This window comes from Pyrgilauda ruficollis, unplaced genomic scaffold, assembly GCF_017590135.1.
Source record: "Pyrgilauda ruficollis isolate IOZ18807 unplaced genomic scaffold, ASM1759013v1 scaffold2, whole genome shotgun sequence".
Taxonomy (NCBI): Eukaryota; Metazoa; Chordata; class Aves; order Passeriformes; family Passeridae; genus Pyrgilauda; species Pyrgilauda ruficollis.
In genome coordinates, this window is record NW_024519206.1 from 21074319 (window position 1) to 21093124 (window position 18806).

Sequence of the window (18806 nt, forward strand, 5' to 3'; positions counted from 1 at the left end):
TCGGGGAGAGGCCTGGCAGCTTCCTCTTCCTTCTGTTTGAAGCCGGCTTAAAGAAACAACTAGGAGGGAAGGGAGGGGGGAAGTTTTGTTAAAATGTAAACGCGTGTTCAAACAAAGCAATCTGTAAACAGGAAGAAAGGAAAGTAGGGCAGAAGCTGGGCACAAAGCATGGCTCCGAAGCCAACGGGCCGAATGCGGAGGCACAGAGCACCTGCCATTTCCAGCGGCCTCAGCTGAGGCCGTGTCCCTGCGCCTCAGATCGGCCTCCTCCTCTACGCTCTTGCCTTTACGAGGAGTGAGTCATCTTGCGTCAGCTGAGGATGGGCTTTATGCAATTATTTATTTATGTCCACCCCTCCTTCCTGCCACCATGCATCCCTGATCTCATCCCCCTCAGAAAACAGATGCTTTATTACATGAGGCCTGGAAAACTCCATCTCACTCGGCTTTTGCTGAGGCTCCTTGTTTCCCAGGGGCTGGCTGGCAAGGAGACAGCAGGAATGAGCTGCACAGCACCTCACAGGCAGTGTGCTCTGCTTGTTTTGCTTTTTGGACACCGGCACCCCTCTCGCTGCAGGGTGGGATGGAGCTGGGGGCCTCCTCTAGTGAACAAACATGCCGGGGGATGTTTGCAGACACCAGCAGGCTCCAGCCTGCACACCCCCAGGCACAGACATTGCTCAGGTGTCGTAGCCTCAGAAGGAGAATGAGACCTTACAGAACAAGGCACTCAAAAGCCAGGGGAGGAATTTCCCTGCTTAGTTCCTGCTGCTGCAGGGAACTCTTCCCACCTTCCCGCTCTTTTTGCTGCCAGGTGTGTGTTGTTCCCCTCTTTCTGCTGAAAACAACACAGCATCCAGAAGTGGGCATGGACTACTGGCTGTACCACATAACAGCGTGTGGTAGCAGGGCCAGACACACACACACGTGTACAGCATCACCATCTATTGCCGGCAGTTCCCAGGATCACCCTGGGGCCAGCATAGCATCCCAGTTCACCCTACAGGACAAGCAACTTGGGGCAGAGGTGGCATGTCCCATGTCCCAGCCGTAGGGAGGAAGGCAGGATGTGATACCAACAGATGCCACTAATTTAAATTTCACACGTGAAATCCTGTACCTACTGAACTGGAATGATTTCCAGCAGATTTTTCTGATGCAAAGCCAAACTCTGCTCTAACTAGTTATCGATTGCTTCCATAACACAGCTCAGGACTGAGGAGGAAAACACAGAACTGACTGGCAGTTAAGGCTTTCCAGAAGGCGACTGGGAGGAGCAGCTGGGGAAGTGGGGAGGGATGGTGGAAAGAGAGTTACTCTAACAAATGATAGGAACATGTTCCTCACTTAGCATCCAACTGTTTCTGGGTACAGACTTGAATAATTCATGCATTAGAACTATCATCTCCCACAGAGGGAATTGTGATGGTCCAGTTGTCACTGTGCTTCAGCAATGGGTTCAGCTGCCCCCAGCCACACCAAAAGGCTTATCGCAAAAGTGGAGCAAGGATGTGAGCACAGCTGTGGGGGAATCTGTGCCGTAAATCCGTGGATCACATTCCATCAACCTGCACAAATTACCCTGGCTGGGAGCAGCACCCAAGAAGCATCTCCTGCCTGGAGAGTGAACTCCTTTCGTTTTCCCCCACATCCTCCACATAACCTTGGTGAAATGCACTTGGTTTTACTCAGAACACCCACAGCTCCACTCCCAACTGGTGTAGGGGGAGAGGTGTAAAATCACACCTTCCCCGCAGCAGACTTACCCTGTACACTATCCGAAACCACACGGCTCATCTGTGCTCCTGTCCTCATCTCACTTTACATTCAGCACGAGGGCTACAGCTCCTCAGCTGCTGCCAGGCCAGGCAGGAAGGTTTGGAGAGGTAACACAGCCAGCCAGGTCTCTCACATGCACAGCTACCTGCTGCAGGTGACCTGACTTGCAGAGCTGCAGCCACTGCCCCAGGAGAAAGTTTCCAGGTAGCCAGCATCACAGTGCTCTGCTCTTGTCAGGATGCTCCACTGGAGAAAAATTTAGTGGCTCTGGGCAGAAATTCCCTCCTCCAGCAACATGTCTCTGCAGGAGCCTGTTATAGTAGCCTCCTTCCAACTGTTCAGGGACAGACCAGAGTGCTGGGAACCATCCGGGACAAAGAAATCCATGCACTGCCCAGCCACAGGTATGCTGTCAGGGAATTAGTTTTAAAGAGGCAACCATGAAGTGTTTTGGAAGGAAGCTAAACTGGTATTTGGGTTTGAGGAAACTGAAGCAAAGAGCAGCTATTAAGTTACCTTGATCATCTGGTGGGGTTTCCCAGACTCCAGGTGATGAGAAAGGACTGTTTGCTACCATCTTTGCCCCATATTCCTTTTTTTTTTCCTTTGGAAACCACCCATGAGTTTCCCTACCTGCTGACCTGGCAGCTCTAATTTATGCTAACCTTGAAGGCCATCATGTCTGCTGAAGATCTACAGAGGAAGCATTAACCAGAGACATCTCACCTCCAGCCACCCCCACAAAAGAGCAGCTACATCAGCTCTTGTCTGCTGAGACCTTCCCTGGCCAGAGGGATACAAGCCTGTCACATCACTGCTTGTGGGACAAGTAAAGAGTGAGAGGGACTCAGAGGGGCCAGAGGCTGGCCCGGAGGGTTGCACTCCCACCTGGAGACTGCAGACAGGTGAGATGCCAAGCTGCTTTTCTGGCTGTGACTCTACACTATGCTTTTCCTTCCTCTGCTCCAGCTCAGACTGCAGCACAGACATACAGAAATTCTGTCCCACAGCAATGCCTCTTTCACCAATACTTCAAAAAAAAAAAAAAAATCACCTGGAAGTGTGAGGAAAACTGTGCTTCAAAAGATTTATTACATATATTTGTACATATTTTACATGAATGGAATGTTAAACATACAACCTAAAAATCAATAAAAAAATATTTTCATTCGTGATTATGTACTGGCAAACCACTGAAAAGAGTACCTTAGAACAACTTAAGTCAACTTGCAATCATACTGCTCAATTAAAAAAACCAAACAAAACAACAAAACAAACAAATATATTTTACATTTACATTAGACATTGCAAATTACATTCCAATTTCTGCTCCGGGTAATGAAGGAAGATATCTTGTCCATTACCACTGCACATACAGGTGGCATTTCAGAAGCTAGCATGGACCTCCCTCTAACTCACTGTGGGCAAGGTTAGCTCTCTAGGAAGAGGCATACAAAAAAAGAGAGTACACACTCTGCTCCCTACCAGCAGGTATCTGCCAAAGGGTGGGAAGAGCCAGAATGAGATTTGTAATCAAGGGATAAAGGTTAACGCTGGATCACCACTCATTCAGTGCCACACTGCAGCTCTTAAAATTTCTTACAAGTAGTTTTTAAGTAATTCATTAAAGCATCCCCTCTACAGCTAAGCCACCTCCCTTCTTCCTTGAAAGTTATAGTGCTTTGGCAATATCAGCTAGGGAAGAATTCTTCACTGTATGGTAACGAATATTTCAGCTTCATCTTAATATACACAAGAGCATAGAACCAAGCTTTGATGTCTCTTCCTCTTAGAATTTCACACCTTGAGAGCTTGTGACCAGTTGTGTTGAGAAGTGTTTACTATGAAATATAACATATCAGCATTAAAAGGGACAGATTTGAGGGAAAACAAGAGGAACAGGATTCAGCAACAGATTATGTTTTTGCAACGTCGGGTTACTTACACTTGGAACTCTGCCAAAATCGAGCAAATCCTATTTATCGTTGCAAAATCTTTGCCAAAGCACACCCAAGGGCAAAAGTCTCTCAAACAAACACACATAGATTAAAAGCTGCCAGAAAGATCAGTGAGTGGGCTGGCTGCCTTCTAATTCTTGTACACTGGCAACTTATTAGATCCAAGACAAAACCAAGTCCACCCTTTTTCAGGTGCAGGATATTCCTATGGTGCAGGATACTCCTTTTTCAGGTACAGGATATTCCTATGGTGGTTTACCTGAGCAAGTCTTCAACAACTAATAATGCTCCACAGTGAGGTCATTTTACAGCTTATCCCATCATCAGCTCTGATGTACTAATTGAGACATGACTTTACAGAACACAAGCAGCTTGGAAAGCCAGCCCATAATTGTGGAGTAAGATAACCAAATGTAATTTGAGAGTATGCACTAGGTTGGTTTTTCTAACCCCCAACAGATTAAACCATCTCCAACCTGATTTTTAGAAGCAGGCTACTTATGTGGAGAAACAGAGACATCACAGATTTTTCATTCAGGAAACAAATCCTGGACATAGTTCTGTTGTGAATTTCTCACACAGAGTGTTTTGAATGACAAAAAGTTAAGTGGTAGGAGCTGCATGAAGAAAACCCCACATTTGGCTGGATTGTAGGAAATCCATAAGAAGCCTTTTCTTACAGTTACAACCTCTTACATCACTTCTACTGATGCCAATGGAAAGCCTATTGATATGGGAATATGGCCTAACATATATCTCATCTTCAGCAAGACGGAGGAGAAATTGATATAAAATGACTTCTAAGCTTGGAAGGGTGGAAAGTAATCATCAAATATAGCACTCATCAAAAAAAGAGATAATCTTCCACTAGTAAAGGTGAGCTGGAAGATCCCATAGTAGCACTTCTGCACTCCCAGGTGTGTGGTAGTCTCTCAGCAGGAAAATCCCACCTGCACAGCAGAATTAGTACCAAATTTGCACACAAATATTCCTTCAATACAGGAAAGCAGCTAAAAGCCACAAGAAACTCAGAGGGATCACTGCCTGTATCAAAACCAACGTGTTTTGCCACCATTTACAAAGAGAGAACAGTAACATTCAAGTGCCAAGTTCCTTGCTTTTGGTGGAACACGGAAGAAATGGAGCAAGTTTCTAAAGCCCTCACGCAGAAAAGGCAGCGCACTAAAGGCGTTCTTAAGCACATCTCACGTATTAGACATATCCCTCCAGAAACACCAAAGATCCACATTTCTGAATAGAAATTATCTTTCCCATATTTGCTGAGATTTTAGTTTCCTGGGAGTCTGTTCTACCAGCTCTCCAGTCTTTCAGCAAGGCTTAATTAAAAACCCAGTGCTCCTAAAATTAAGAAGTAGGATAAATGTACAAATCTTGAGTTTCAGTCATAAACCCCTTTTACATCATAAGGGGGGAAGCAGGGAAAAAACCAAGGTCACAAGCATCCACCCACATTTTTGTACATTGCCTATACATTTTCCATTCCAAAATACCCCAGTACACTTACCCTTGATTATGACAGCTAACCTGACTACAAATAAGACCATCTGTTTTTGGCTTTATCCCTCCCAAAAATAAAATACCAATAATTTGTGGTGCGCTTGGTATTTTTGCTTTCACATCCCACTGAATTCATTGCTGTACACACTGAGAGAAAATGAGATACCTTCTCCCAAAGGGAAGCATTATTATAGATATACTGAATTGTAAGAGCCAGGACAAAGGGTGCCCTGTGCTGACAACAATCTTGACTCCCTTGTTATTGTATGGGGTATGGTTAAACACAAACCAGCTCACAGCCACCTCCACTATGAACTTCGAAACACGAGCTGCTACTGAAGAGACATGGGTATGTTACAAGTTCAGAAAAATCGCACATTTCAAGACAGTGTCAAATCTACTCTTCCCCTGCTGGCAAGCAGCATGTTTATGGCAGACCTGAGTATGGGAATTATTTCACACCCTTACATATTTAGGGAAGATACAGGCCAGATGACAGAAAATACTCTGAAACAGCACAGAATTGGCAATTTCAAGATATTTACAGGCAAAGAAGCATATCGCACCGAAATTGAAGTTATTGCTTCTTGTGGAGAAGTGTGGTGTTCCTTGTTTGAGACACAGGACTTGTTTGGTGTTTATTTTTCCCTTCTGAAGCACAATGAGTTGACACCCCTGTGAGGACATTTTCAAAATGAAGGTGTTGTCTGTGACTAGAGCTGTGCCTACAGCATGGTCATCACCAGCTGATGGTGACAGAAAGCTTATCTAGGTGAGTTTCCACTGGTGTTTTCAAACCCAAGCATCACTCTCATGCTTCCAGGGTCATTCCAGCCTTGGTCAATGTTTCAGGCTTTGATACAAGAAAGCCTCCCATTGTCTTTCAGAAGAGATTTATGGATGCCAAGAACATCAAACTAAAGCTGACCTTGTATCAGTTCCTCAAATAATCCAAGGAATTGCTCCTCTACTGTGTTGATGGAAGCAGCAATGGACTCTTGCCTACAAAAGCATCACCAGTGCGATGGCTAGTGACCTGCTTTTCCAACACTGTTCCTAAACGTGGGACAATAGCCCTAACTGCTGGGTCTTTAAATCAGCTACTTCCATCTGAATACAGAAGATGAAGGGTTTTGAGGAAACAATAAGTGAACTAGAAGTATGAACTACCAAAACTGAGCTCAAGTTGTACACAGATTTATCTTTCTTGTATTTATGTACTTAACCCTCAAGCCAAAGACTATCTATGACCTCAGAGCACAGGACATCAAAACACTGACCTACCCCCTTTACATGACTACAGGTGAGTTTCTGCAGGCATGAAGCCAGCCGTAAACATTAAACCAATGCAAATGGAAAAGTTTTACTTTCAGACGATATCAGGAGTTTAAAACATTGAGAAAATGGGCCTGCAGGCAACACCACTATTTGAGTATCACAGGTGCTGTAATTCCTCATCCCCTCCCTCCCTCCCCAAGATAATACAAGGCAACACAAATATTCTCGTTGAAAAAGGACTCTGTACAGGGAATGACTGTACATTTGATGTGACTACAGAATCGAACGTGTGACAAAATGATTCTGCTCCCACTGAAAAAGAGAACTCAACAGGGCCCCATAGCTTACAGGTTCAGCTGAAACCAGTGATGCAAGCCCAAAAGTATAGAAACTGCACGGTCAATTATGACAATTATCTAGTTTGGACTCCTTTAGATTTGCAGCGTAACAAAGGCATTTTACAGAGCAACATTCAGGAGAAAATGTTATCCAGGGAAGAACTGCTCTTCAAGCAAGATAGGAGAGTTTAGGAACATGAACTGCACTTCTTCTCCAGATAGCAGTAGTTGCTCCTATTCTTTGCCCTTTTTGATATAAATCACAGCAGCAACAGAGAGAAATGTGTACTTAAACAAAACAAACAAACAAAACAAAGAAAAAAAATAAAAACCCAACCAGAATTATTTAGGTACAAGAAAAAAAGTCTGAAGTGTTGTGCAACTTATTTTAACTATTGAAACTCACTAAGAATACTGTTGCTAATAAATATTCATAAACTCTTCCCTGTGTTGTGAAATTCAGAAACTACTACAATTAATTCTCGATATAAAAAGTATGCTTCTAAACCCTGATATCTGTTCCAGTTCATTGTCTTTTTAAAAAAAAATTATTTATTTTAACTGTGATACTTTGTGGGAACTAATACATATCCACAGCTTTACTCGGTGTACCCACCCAGAGACATCCTATGTTTTGTGGAGCTCTGATATACCAATATAATACAGTAAAATAATAATAAATTAAACAAATACAGATTAATTTAAAAAAAAAAAGAAAGGAAAAAACCCAAACTAAACAAAAGACCACACTGTCAAATGCTGGTCTCCACATGAAGACACCAAGGGTTTAGATGCAATGTATTACAGATCCTGCGACCAAAAAACACATTCAAACAAGGAAACGTGAACTTGCGCATGTTTGAAAAATAAACACAAATCCCACCTCGATGTAATCTCGCCCATGCCTATAAAAACCTCTCCCTGTGCCCACACTTGCAGTTATTCATTTACACCTCAGGAGGCAGCCTGGAGATGAGAGTAGTACAATAAAATAATTACCTGAAACATCTTTAAAAAAATACCCGTTAAACAAATTACCTTAACTGGCAGCACTTAAAATTGGTAATTCATTTCTTTTTCCTATTTTAAAAAAAGTTGCATAGCTGTAAGATTTGCTTTGCTGCATTTCTTTCTGTCGTTTTGACTCATAAGCAATAAAAGAGACGTTTTAGTTACTTAAATAGCAATACAGTGTGCAGATTTCAACAATCTCTATAGCTTGATCAATATAAATTAGTTACCTGTCTTGGTTTTACTCTTTGGACTGCATTGTGACAAAGGTTTAGTTACAAAACTTTGAAATACAGTATTCCTACACAGAGCGGGTTATGTTTTCTGTTCTTGAAAAAAGTGAAGAACGTAAAACAGGGTGTGAATTCAGTAAATTAAGGTCACACTGTTAGATTTTATTTAGTTTGCCATTTACTGTTCTTCAGCCAACGAGAAGGTGACAACGTTCCCACTCCAATCTGGGGCCGTCCCCCTGCAAGGGTCTCAGAGAGCACGTATTGAACGTCTCCGCTTCCACTGGAGGCAGTAGGAAACATGTCCAATAACTCGCTTCTTCACAGAACCAGAAGTTAGGCTGAAATTTGGAACTTTGGCCTTCAATACAAAACAGTGTCAGTAATGTCTCTGGGGAGTCGATTGTTACAGGATGTGCAGCATTTTCAAAATCCCTGTGTGTCCTTTGCATGAGTGTTTGGTATACTGAGCACTACTGTCAAGTAACGGTGTCTGCAATGCTTTCTCCGTGTCACTGTCCATCTTTGCCTTTTTCAGCCACAAAGAACTAAGTCTCAAGCCAGGCACGCTGTGTTCAGCAAGAGAACCTCACATCTCCTATGTTTTCTGATCAGTGGAAGCAGCTGTTGGAAAAGAGAGCACAAAATACCATTATTTCAGTACAGAAACCATTCAAACAGCATCAGCACAACTGAGTTTTCCTTCCTCTTTTTTCTTAAGTCCCCAGTTATCACCATCCCCGCTGTGGAAAAAGCAAATAGAATTTAACATGAGGCTGGACAGCCATGAGCATGTACAGAGACAGAGGTGTTCATGAACAGCGTGCAGACTTCTGCCACAACCAGAGAGTGGGGATATAGGAAATATAGGAAATGTGTTTGGTTATTAATTTTGGCTAACACTGCCCTGAGATTAAAACAATTATCTCAGTAGCAGGATATCTTCCTTGAGGTTTTCTTTGCTACCCCTACAACACAGACACATGAAGCAACATGAAACAAATGCACGAATAAATGCTAGTCATGAATACTTCAGATTTTTTTTTTAAATTTCCATCAGAACAACAAAACCAAACTCTCAGCTACCAGATAGGATTTCAGATATCTCTGTTTCTCTAAGAATTATGATTGTTGGTGTGCTTTGCAATGCTTAGGGGCAATTATTTAATGTAAGATAAAGTTTCTGAGTCAGTCAACTAAAGAATAAAACTATCCTTTAAACTTTTAACACAGACTGCAGATCTGCAACCATTAACACAAAACATAAGCTGGAAAAATGTGAACTTCTGTGAGATGGGATAGAAACATGTCCACATTTTTTATTTATTTATATGCTTTAAACATTCTGGAATGCATTAACATTAAGGTAGTTTTGAAAATACCTAGCTTCAACCTTTTTGTATGATTCCAAAAGCCTTCTGTCAGAAATACATGCCAGTACTCACGGAACAGTCCAAAATGACACAATTGTATTATTTTAATTTTGTTTCATTTCTATAGAAAAATACTCTTAGAAAGGTAATGCTAAAGGTTTCTTGACACTGACTTGCCACTTTGCAGTACTAAAACTGGAAAGAGCACGCCATGCAAGGATGTAGAAACCTTATGCTTATATTGCAATACACATCAATCCTTACTGATTAATATTGTAGTTCTGAGACACAGTAGTAAATTCACAGTTAAAAAGAAATAGTACAGTTATTTCAGGTAATCAAGATATTTATTGTTGGAACATAAATAAACATTACCTAAAAATATGAATCTTGTCTTAATCTGATGGATGTTCAGGGCAAGATCTATTTACTTCAAACCATTCATCTATGCAGCTGTTGGATACAAGACAAAAAATGGGAACAATTGACATGAATACCAGTAATATTTAGCAGTAGGATATGAATATAAATTGGTTTCTCCATTTCAATGACTAGTAGAATTTTATATTATACAAAGAAGTATATGCATATACACACATCACTGGAAAAACTAATAACCCCATACCACAGTAATATTTGGGCACTAAGCACTGTTGAAAACCTAAATTTCTTAAGTGTTAAAATTTTCTAAGGAAGCATTTTACAAATTACAGATTTTATACACCGGTTAATTAGCTACTAAGGTTATCATCTTGCTTATGTCATTCATTGACATTTTACTCTCTGTAAAGTACAGACACTTATGAAAAAAAAATATGAAACAGGTTAAAAAACCATTCTCTCCTCTCCCTGGCCAACTCTATTAGCATTTGACAAAACTTAAGCCCACATGACCTAAGCTCCTCAGCCATGATACACATTCCTTTCCCATCCAGATGATTTTACAAGAATGAGAAGCCTGTAGCAGGGAAAATTAACTTCAAATACATTTGGTAGAGATGGAGAAAGATGTCATTTGAAAAACATCTTTAAGACTGCTACTGCTGTTTCTTTGTTACTTTTAAATGCAAAAAAAGCAACTAAGTTTAAGCACTTCTTTAAGCACCCCTTAAGAAGAGTTACCCCATAAATGCAACCTTGTGGAATTTTACATCCATCCTAAGGAATACTTGCCCTTTATGATATATGCAGAGGCAAGGCAGCCGTGCTATAGTATCTCCTTGCTGCAGCTCTTCCAGGCATATTGCACACTCCCCAGCGTCTTTACTCAGCACATCCTCTGAGGAAAGGGCACAAAGTGAAATGGTTAAGAACCAGAATACTACAAGCAAAATGTTCTTTATTCAGAACATCAAGGATAGCTCTAGAAGAAGGTATTTTGTCCTGCAGAAAGGTAAGGATCAGTGACACACCAACTGACTGAAGATTAATGATGAGAACCCATGCTCAGTTTTCAACGTGGAAATTAAGTTCAAGCCTGAATGTAACATTTCTCTGACAAGGCACTGTAGGTAAAAAAACAGGTAAAGTTCTTCCTAGCTTCTAAACACTTAGCCTGTCATTTGATTTTTCTACTCATCTCTCTTCTATACATCTGGCTTTCTTCCACCAGCCTTGCTAGTAACTCATATTTCACACCTTCAACTTCTCACCACACTAGCATGTTCTACATCCCATCCACCTTTTTCTCAGTGTAAAGTATGAAACTGCCAACTGTAGGAATGTGAGATTTCCATGAAGGAAAGGTCATTGCTGTATAGCTCCAATGAGTCCTGGAGACACTAAATTTTTTGCAGCATTACCAAGTCCGAGAGCAAAGGAGGAAAAAGTAAATTACTAGGAATGCAAAAGAGTTGGCTTTCACTAAGAAGTTTCTGGGAAAACATATTATTTTTAATAAAAACCTTCTCTCTTGGACACTTCTATTAGCCAGAATGTGGGATGCAGAATTCAGTCAGCACAAACAGAAGATCACATAAGGTCTTCTTTGCCAGATGCAGATTAGAAGTCCCTGTTAGACACAACCTCACGCTCCACAGGGCACTCCCAACTAGAGACCATGTAGCAACCCAACTGGCAGATCAGAAAGGTGCACGCTTGGCAAAGTAAATCCACATGTTCAAGTTTCCACGGTTTCATGAGAAAAGCTTCCTTTTCATTGCAAAAAGTACGCTCAAGTGATTGCTTATGGAGAGTACTTTTTGCAGCTATGACTGAGAAACCAGCAGCTCTATGCTGTTCTCTCCTGTGGCTCCATCGCCACTGGCATTCCAAACACAAAGAATGACAGACTACTAGAAAGCTACCATGGCAGCAAGAAAGTAAAAGGAAATTAGGTCTACATTGTTTCCACTAAATGACAGTCAACTGTCTTGCAAGTGCTTGGGTTTCTAAAGCACTGGTTATTTCAGTCTCCACTACATTCACTGGATATGCTAAAAATCCTGTATAATGCCACGTGTGTAGCACCTTCATGGAGATGTGAAAAATATCTAGCATGCAGTGAACTATTATAAAGAAAAATATTCAAAACAAAAATATAAAAATATACATCCACCACAACAAAGAAAATTTTAAAATGTTTTAAAACATTTTATGCACAGTAAACTTCTGTTGTTCAATCAGAAACTGTAAACTTCTCAGAACATTAGCGATACTAGGGAGACAAGGTAATTTAAAACAATAGAAAATATTTTAAGAACTCTTACCTGTCAACTTGCCCAGAAGAGGGTGCTAAGGATAAATACTTCCTTGAGGTTGGATTTTGGTATTTGGTTGTTTGGGGTTTTTTTAATACAAAGGTATTCTAATATCTGACCAGGAGGCAAACACTCTCCAGACACTGTCTGGCTAGAGAGATATCAATCTTTCTCTGATGCTGTCAGACTTCATCCTCCTAGACCACCTCTTTGCACAACTTTACAAGAACTCCTGTGAGCAGTTCTCTTCTCACAGTTAGGTGGCAGGAAGCACCATTAATAATTAATAATTCAAGAATGTATCATACATACAGAGCATATTTTAAAAAAGTAACTTTTTTCACAGAGTCCCTTTATCAGATCAGCAGCTGCTACCCAAACCAAAATGGGACAAAGATACCTCTAGTGGATTAAATCCCAGTCTCACTCCCTCAAGTACTCTCAAGAGGGAAGCATTTAGTCAAGCTTTGATAAGAGAAATTGAAAAGCTGTCCGATAAAAACACAGTTTATAAAAGAAAGCATTCCTGTGAACAGCTTTTCCATCGTTCTCTGTTGTACATGTCTGGCTTATCCTGCGCTCCCCAGACTGCACAATGCTTGGGTCTGAACTCCCATTGAGCAATTTAACAAGGTTCTGCACCTTTTGGCTAACATTAGGGCATGATGCCAATTCAAACATTTGTACCTCCCACCAGCCCTGGCATAAGTATATTCAGTAAATCTGACACTCCTTTTATTTTCCCTCCAGTATTCCTGTACTCTCCCTCTTGCCAGTACTGGCCCTACTGCACAAGTCCCTGGCAAACAGATTGCTGCCCTGCCTGGCTTCACCCCAGGCTTTCGAACTAGGATGAAGCACCAGGCACACACTGGGCTTTGGCCAGTCATGCCAGAGGGAGCTGGTGCGAATGACGTCTAGCACAGACTGGACCTCAGAAACATGGAACAGCTCTGCCATTCCTGCAGGAGAGGTTATGGTAACAGGTCTCAATGCTCCTCTTCCTCGGGAATAATGAGGAATCAGCATTCCCTGCTTGTCTAAACCTCATGAATCCTACCTAATGCTCTTGTGCATAAACACTGAACGTATGAGTGCAAAAAAACAACTGCTGTAAATGCCCATGTGTAACTTGCACGTTACCATACTCCAAACCCATATAATTACCTTATCACTAATTACACATGTAGAGTGATGACAGCAGAACCAATCCTTCACAGACTTATGACACCTTAGATATGACTACCTTTTGACCATTTTAGGTGATGATTCGGATCATCAATCTCAGACAAAGAAAAAGGAGAGAATAATCTGGTTAGACCTGCATCTGGTCAGACCTGCATCTGGTCAGAATTTGTTCTGTACTTGTTTTATACAACACTCTCCTACACCAACACTGGCTTGTATCAGATAGAAGTCAGTTTAAGGGCCATTTAACAATGACTTTTAAACACATCTGTTACAGAAAAATCTGTGTATCATTTTGCACAGAACCACTGCAGTCTGAAGAGTTTTTTTTGTTTTGACCTTTTCTTGCAGCAGAGTGATTCAGCACATACATTTCATTTTAAAATTTTTCCCTTAAAAAACCCAAACCAACAACAAAACACACAAACCAAAAGAAGGAGTAAAGCACCTTAAAACTTCATCAATGTCATGATTAAAACATTTATATCAGCGTATTACCTAAATGGAAGTGGGAAGAGGAAACAAGCCACATTTTTCCATTTCACCCACATGTGGGTACATACAAAAATACCACACCCTCACATCCACATGCACTGTCCCTAATAGGAGGTAAACACTCCTCCACCTTCCCAGCTACTTGAGCAAGTACTCACTAGCCCAAGACTGGTGTCAAAGATGAAATCTTGCAAAAGAGCATAGTATTTTCCCTCCTGAGTCTGCTCAAATACTTCTTCCTCTTCTCCTCTATCCCTGGCTACTACTGTTTTAACTTTGGGTTGTGAGTAATTTTTCCTCCTAAACTTCTGCTTTTATCTTTACTGGAAAATAAATTCTACACATTTCTGTATTTATAGCAAAATAAGTAGTAGAGGATTAAAAAACAGGCATTCTGGCATAATACTTTACCAATTAAAAACTTTTCTTAGAACTTTTGAAAAGACATCTAATAATTATGAAAGTCACTAACTCAGCCATGATTAGGATTATAGGCAATATCTGTGATTAAATTGTCTTTAAACTGAGGACTGCAAAAGCGTATGCATGCATACCTTCTGGATAAGGTAATTAAAATCTGTTCTGATGCGTTTTGCTTTGCCTTTTAAAACACAGGCATATATACAAATATAGCCCTAGGCTCAAGAAACTTGAAGCCACAAATCATGGAGATGTCAATATATTTTGGGAGCTATCAATTTATAGCTGCATTATTTTACTTCTCTGGGTATTCACTGGAAACAGAACACTAAGTTAGAAACACCTTGACCCAATTCAGATTGACAATATTTCAAAATGTCTGTATTTTTTCTAAAATTTAAAACCTTAAATGTCCGTGGAAGCTGCCATCACAGCTAGCTTACTAGCGAAGGACACCACAAAGGTCAACTGTTTCGGGAACACAGGTGAAACTTAATTGAAACACACTTTTTGAACAGTATTGGCACTAAAATTGGTAAAACAACAGCCATTAAAAATACTGATGAAACTTTATTAAATAGTACATATTACCATGTATCTGTTTTGAAGCTGATTACTAAAATTGTCTTAGTAAAGTACTAGAGACTGTCTCTGCTGGTTTTTGAATGGAGTATGCAGAGCTCTATACATCTAGAAACCAATATATTTGTTCACATGTAGAGCATGAATTCATCCATATTGCAGAATTTACATTTTGCTGTTATCACCTTTGCTGATACCACAAAGAGTCAAGAAGGACCTACACGTTTCCACAGGAACCTTACTATTCAGCAGCCAGTAAGCATGCATGTATGTGATTACACACTTATTAAATGTTACTGACTTCATTTACTAAATCTTTATGGCTTCTGTCACATCTGGTTTTCTCCCTCTCTGTTTCTTTCTGGCTGTTTCTTACTATGCTTTCCTCCTCTTCAAACTCATTTTCCCTAAAATGTGTTCTTTCTAGACCTGGATTTTCTACCACTCCTCCTGCCCTCCATCATCTCATTTCATTTTCTGCTGCACAGCAGGCACTGGAGGAAGGAGGAAGAGAGAAATATTTTTAACTATCTGATACAAATAATATGGACAGCCTTTTTATATGGGGTTAATGTCCTTGGGAGAAGTAGACACTAGACTGGAAAGAAAACCATCATGCACAGGAAGTGGGTCTCCCATGTAGCTCAGTGACTGAGCTTTGCAAACTGATATTGACTGCAAGCAAAACCTGTCTTTCCCAGTCCATCCGAAGCACTAGGAGAGCCAGCAGTTCTTTGACATTACAGCTGGTCTTCAGTATTCTGGCTGCCACAAGAGGAATACTCTTGATTCTCTAGGGATCATTCTTGGATGACCAGGTCAGCCATCTACTGCTGCTCAAATGTTGAGGCAGAAAGACACTCTGAAGGAAAGGTGATTCTCAAGTGCTCAGAGCTCCCAACAGGAGGAACATCATTCAGTTGTCACTGCAGATGTTTATTTTGCCACTCAGCTTTCACAGCTACAGGGTCAGTCAGCAGACTGAGCAAGGCAGAGCTGAAGCCATTAGCTTAGTTCACCTATGAAGATTGTGCCTTCACAGCCAGAAGTGGAACTTCACTACCCTCAGCAGCGTAGTGAAGAAGCAGTGGGTTCCTAACTAGAAAGATTTCTTTTTGCTCTAGTATAAGCCATCTCCTCTGGATCAAATTTAAAAGGGAAGATATTTAACATACAATATTTTAACTTGCACCACAGCTAAGCAGTTTTCAGGATTCACAACACCACATAGTTGAGCATGTAAATAACTTAAATCCAAATTCCCCTGAACTACTTAAATCCAAATTCCCTTCTGTGTTGCTGAAAAAACCCAATACCCTTGTGCTAATCAAACAAGCACAGGTGGTAACTTTTTGTGCATACAATCATCCCAAACATGACTCATGAGGTAAGACCTAGAACTTAAGCAAGCCACAAATATTCTCCCAGCCACAATATACAAAAACTAAACCTCTCCAAAGCAAGCTAGCAAGCTACAACAAATGTGACACTTCATCAAATACTGACAAAGAGCTTGATGAATTGCTGGCTTGGGGAGTGTGGTGATATTTTTCAGCATCTCACTCTTCAGCCCTTGCAACATAGCAGCCCATTACAATTTCCTACTCAAAGTCCAGGTGTTATCCTTGCTTTCCCCATCCCTCTCACATTGCTCAGTGTTGGTCCATGACTGAGATAGTTATGTACAAACAGATATCCATCAGGAAGGACTTCCTGCACACACATTGCCTACTGCCTTTGGTGCTCCCTCTTCTTAAAACACAAAAGTAAAGGGGAGGGAGCATGCAAAACACAAAGGGAAAGTCACACAAGAAAACAATTTGCAGAATTAGGCCTAAGTGGCAATACTTGTGTAGCAACACCAGGCTGAGATAGAAGGAGATGGCTGCAGAAGCTTCATTGTTTCTTAGCTAACCCACATTTGAAGAACTGGATTTAAATTTTTGTGGGACATTCTGAGCTTAGTAAATTCTGAGAAATAGCTAGATGCTTCCTGTTCAGGCAGATAACCATCAGGTCGATGGTAGAGAAAAAAATACTTCTGGTGAGATAAAGATAAAAACTGAAACAGTAGTGATAGAAATACATTTAAGTGAGCAGGAGTAAAAAAGTCTATGTTACATAGTGATAGTTTACCTAAATAGAATTGTATCCAGGTAGTTAATTAACAGAGAAGGCAGAAGGATTTGCACACTGAAAAAAACTGAGCTCTTTTGTAGACTTAGCTTCAGTGACCACAGGGGAGATCTAGCTGGAGCTATATGACACAGGGTGCCAATACAAGTTATGGTTCTGAAAAAAAACCAGAAATTAAATCCCAAGTATAAATAACACAGGCTTGATACAATGTGCAATTAAGGTATCTTGCCTGCAGACAAAGTCAAGTTTGCACCTCAGGGTTCCCAGTGAAGAGCTACACTTTGCAAAAAAGGCCAAGTAGTCAGAGAAATAAAACTCCTCACTTCCAAGCATCCACATCCACAGCCATTCCTGTGCTATTGTTATCAGTGTACCAGCTTTCTCAGTCCATATTTACACTGTTGACAGAAAGTGTTGGGGTGAAATAGGTATTCATACTAGATAAATCCTATTAGCCCAACTGGCCATGAAATGTCTTGTCCTCCCATCATGAGATTTATTGCTAGTGACTATGCCTTTCCACAGTAATTCAAGATTTGCTCTCAAAACAATTATCTGATTGTGACCCTAAAATGTATGCTTAAGTTTTTTCCAATGTCTGTCCACTGTTTAATCAGTCTGCTTGCAGTTTAAGATGCCTTTGGACATTAAATAATCTCAAGCTAAATTATTCTGTTGCACTGACTACTAAAGATAAGTTCCATTCACCACATTTGTAAGTACCATGAAATTTTAGTCTAGGTATGGGCCAAAGAGCTGCACCTGTTCATAAATGAACCACAAATAAACAGTCTTGTCCTCCAGAATATAATGTAAAAAGACTTTTTGCCAGCCTTACCCATCTTATACTGAGTCCCCACTTTCAAGTAAACTGACATATATCTGTTTTTTGAGTGACCCAAGGGGTACCTTGTTTTTGAAGAGTCTTCCTTGGCATGATCTATTTTGTCCCAAGGCTTACCCGCTCCTGTCAGAAACATTGCTTCTGGGGGACAATACTTCTAAATATTGTCTTCTCAGAAGGTGATTGGGTGAAGAAGTCTTGAATGCAGCCATGGCAAACTTGTGCCCCTTGTGAAATCCCACCACGAACGGTGTACCCTAGCACATGCTGGCTGAAACAAAGCTGCTCCTTGCAGCACATGGAATAAGGAAGCTGCCTTCAGGCTGTTTTCTTGGGTTTTCACCAGCACTACATGACCTCTCAGGTTATTGAGTGTTAATCTTGAATGTCGGGAGTTAAAAGCAGCATGTAAAGGGGCAAACCCACAAGAAATGAAACTGCAGCAAAACAAGATACCTTAGGAAACAGTGTAAAAAGAGGATCACTTGGGGAATACATCCTCCTTGGCTCCATCAGGGAAGAATGATTTACACTTCTCAAGGCTGAGTTTACCATCAAAAAGGATCTTACACCACAAGTATGCTACAAAAGGAGGAGTGGTTGATTAAATAGCCAGAGGCAACCAGATTGTATTGCTGACGGAGTCTGCTGCATTTAGAGAGGTTCCTTTTTTACGGAGAGCTGGAGATAGAATAGAGCTGGGATGAAAGTAACTTGAAAGAAGCAGGCAGGAAAGAATTGAAGACTGGGATCCACACATGCAGATCTTTTATCATTTTTGTTTGTTCAGGAGTAAAACAAAGCAAAATATTTAAGTGCTGCTTATGCATATCCACCAATCTATACCAGTACTAAGAAACTGCTATGACAGATGAAAAATCACCTTACGTCTATTGAAAACTTGGAACTGCAGTCCAGAAATCCAGTTCAAAGGTGCGTGAGCCATACAGT

The 18806-nt window shown here is 40.8% G+C and overlaps 1 protein-coding gene across 1 annotated transcript in view; it reads right to left on the reverse strand.

The window, feature by feature from the left end:
* Positions 1-2852: 2852 nt before the first annotated feature.
* The window catches only part of ZNRF2 (zinc and ring finger 2), a 59199-nt gene continuing 43245 nt past the window's right edge, over positions 2853-18806 (reverse strand). The window contains exons 3-5 of the mRNA XM_041466519.1: positions 10662-10767; positions 9864-9941; positions 2853-8739 (exon numbers count right to left, since the gene is read on the reverse strand). Of these exons, the coding sequence (XP_041322453.1) occupies positions 9884-9941; positions 10662-10767 (164 nt within the window). The 3' untranslated portion in view covers positions 2853-8739; positions 9864-9883. The remainder of the gene's footprint in view (positions 8740-9863; positions 9942-10661; positions 10768-18806) is intronic.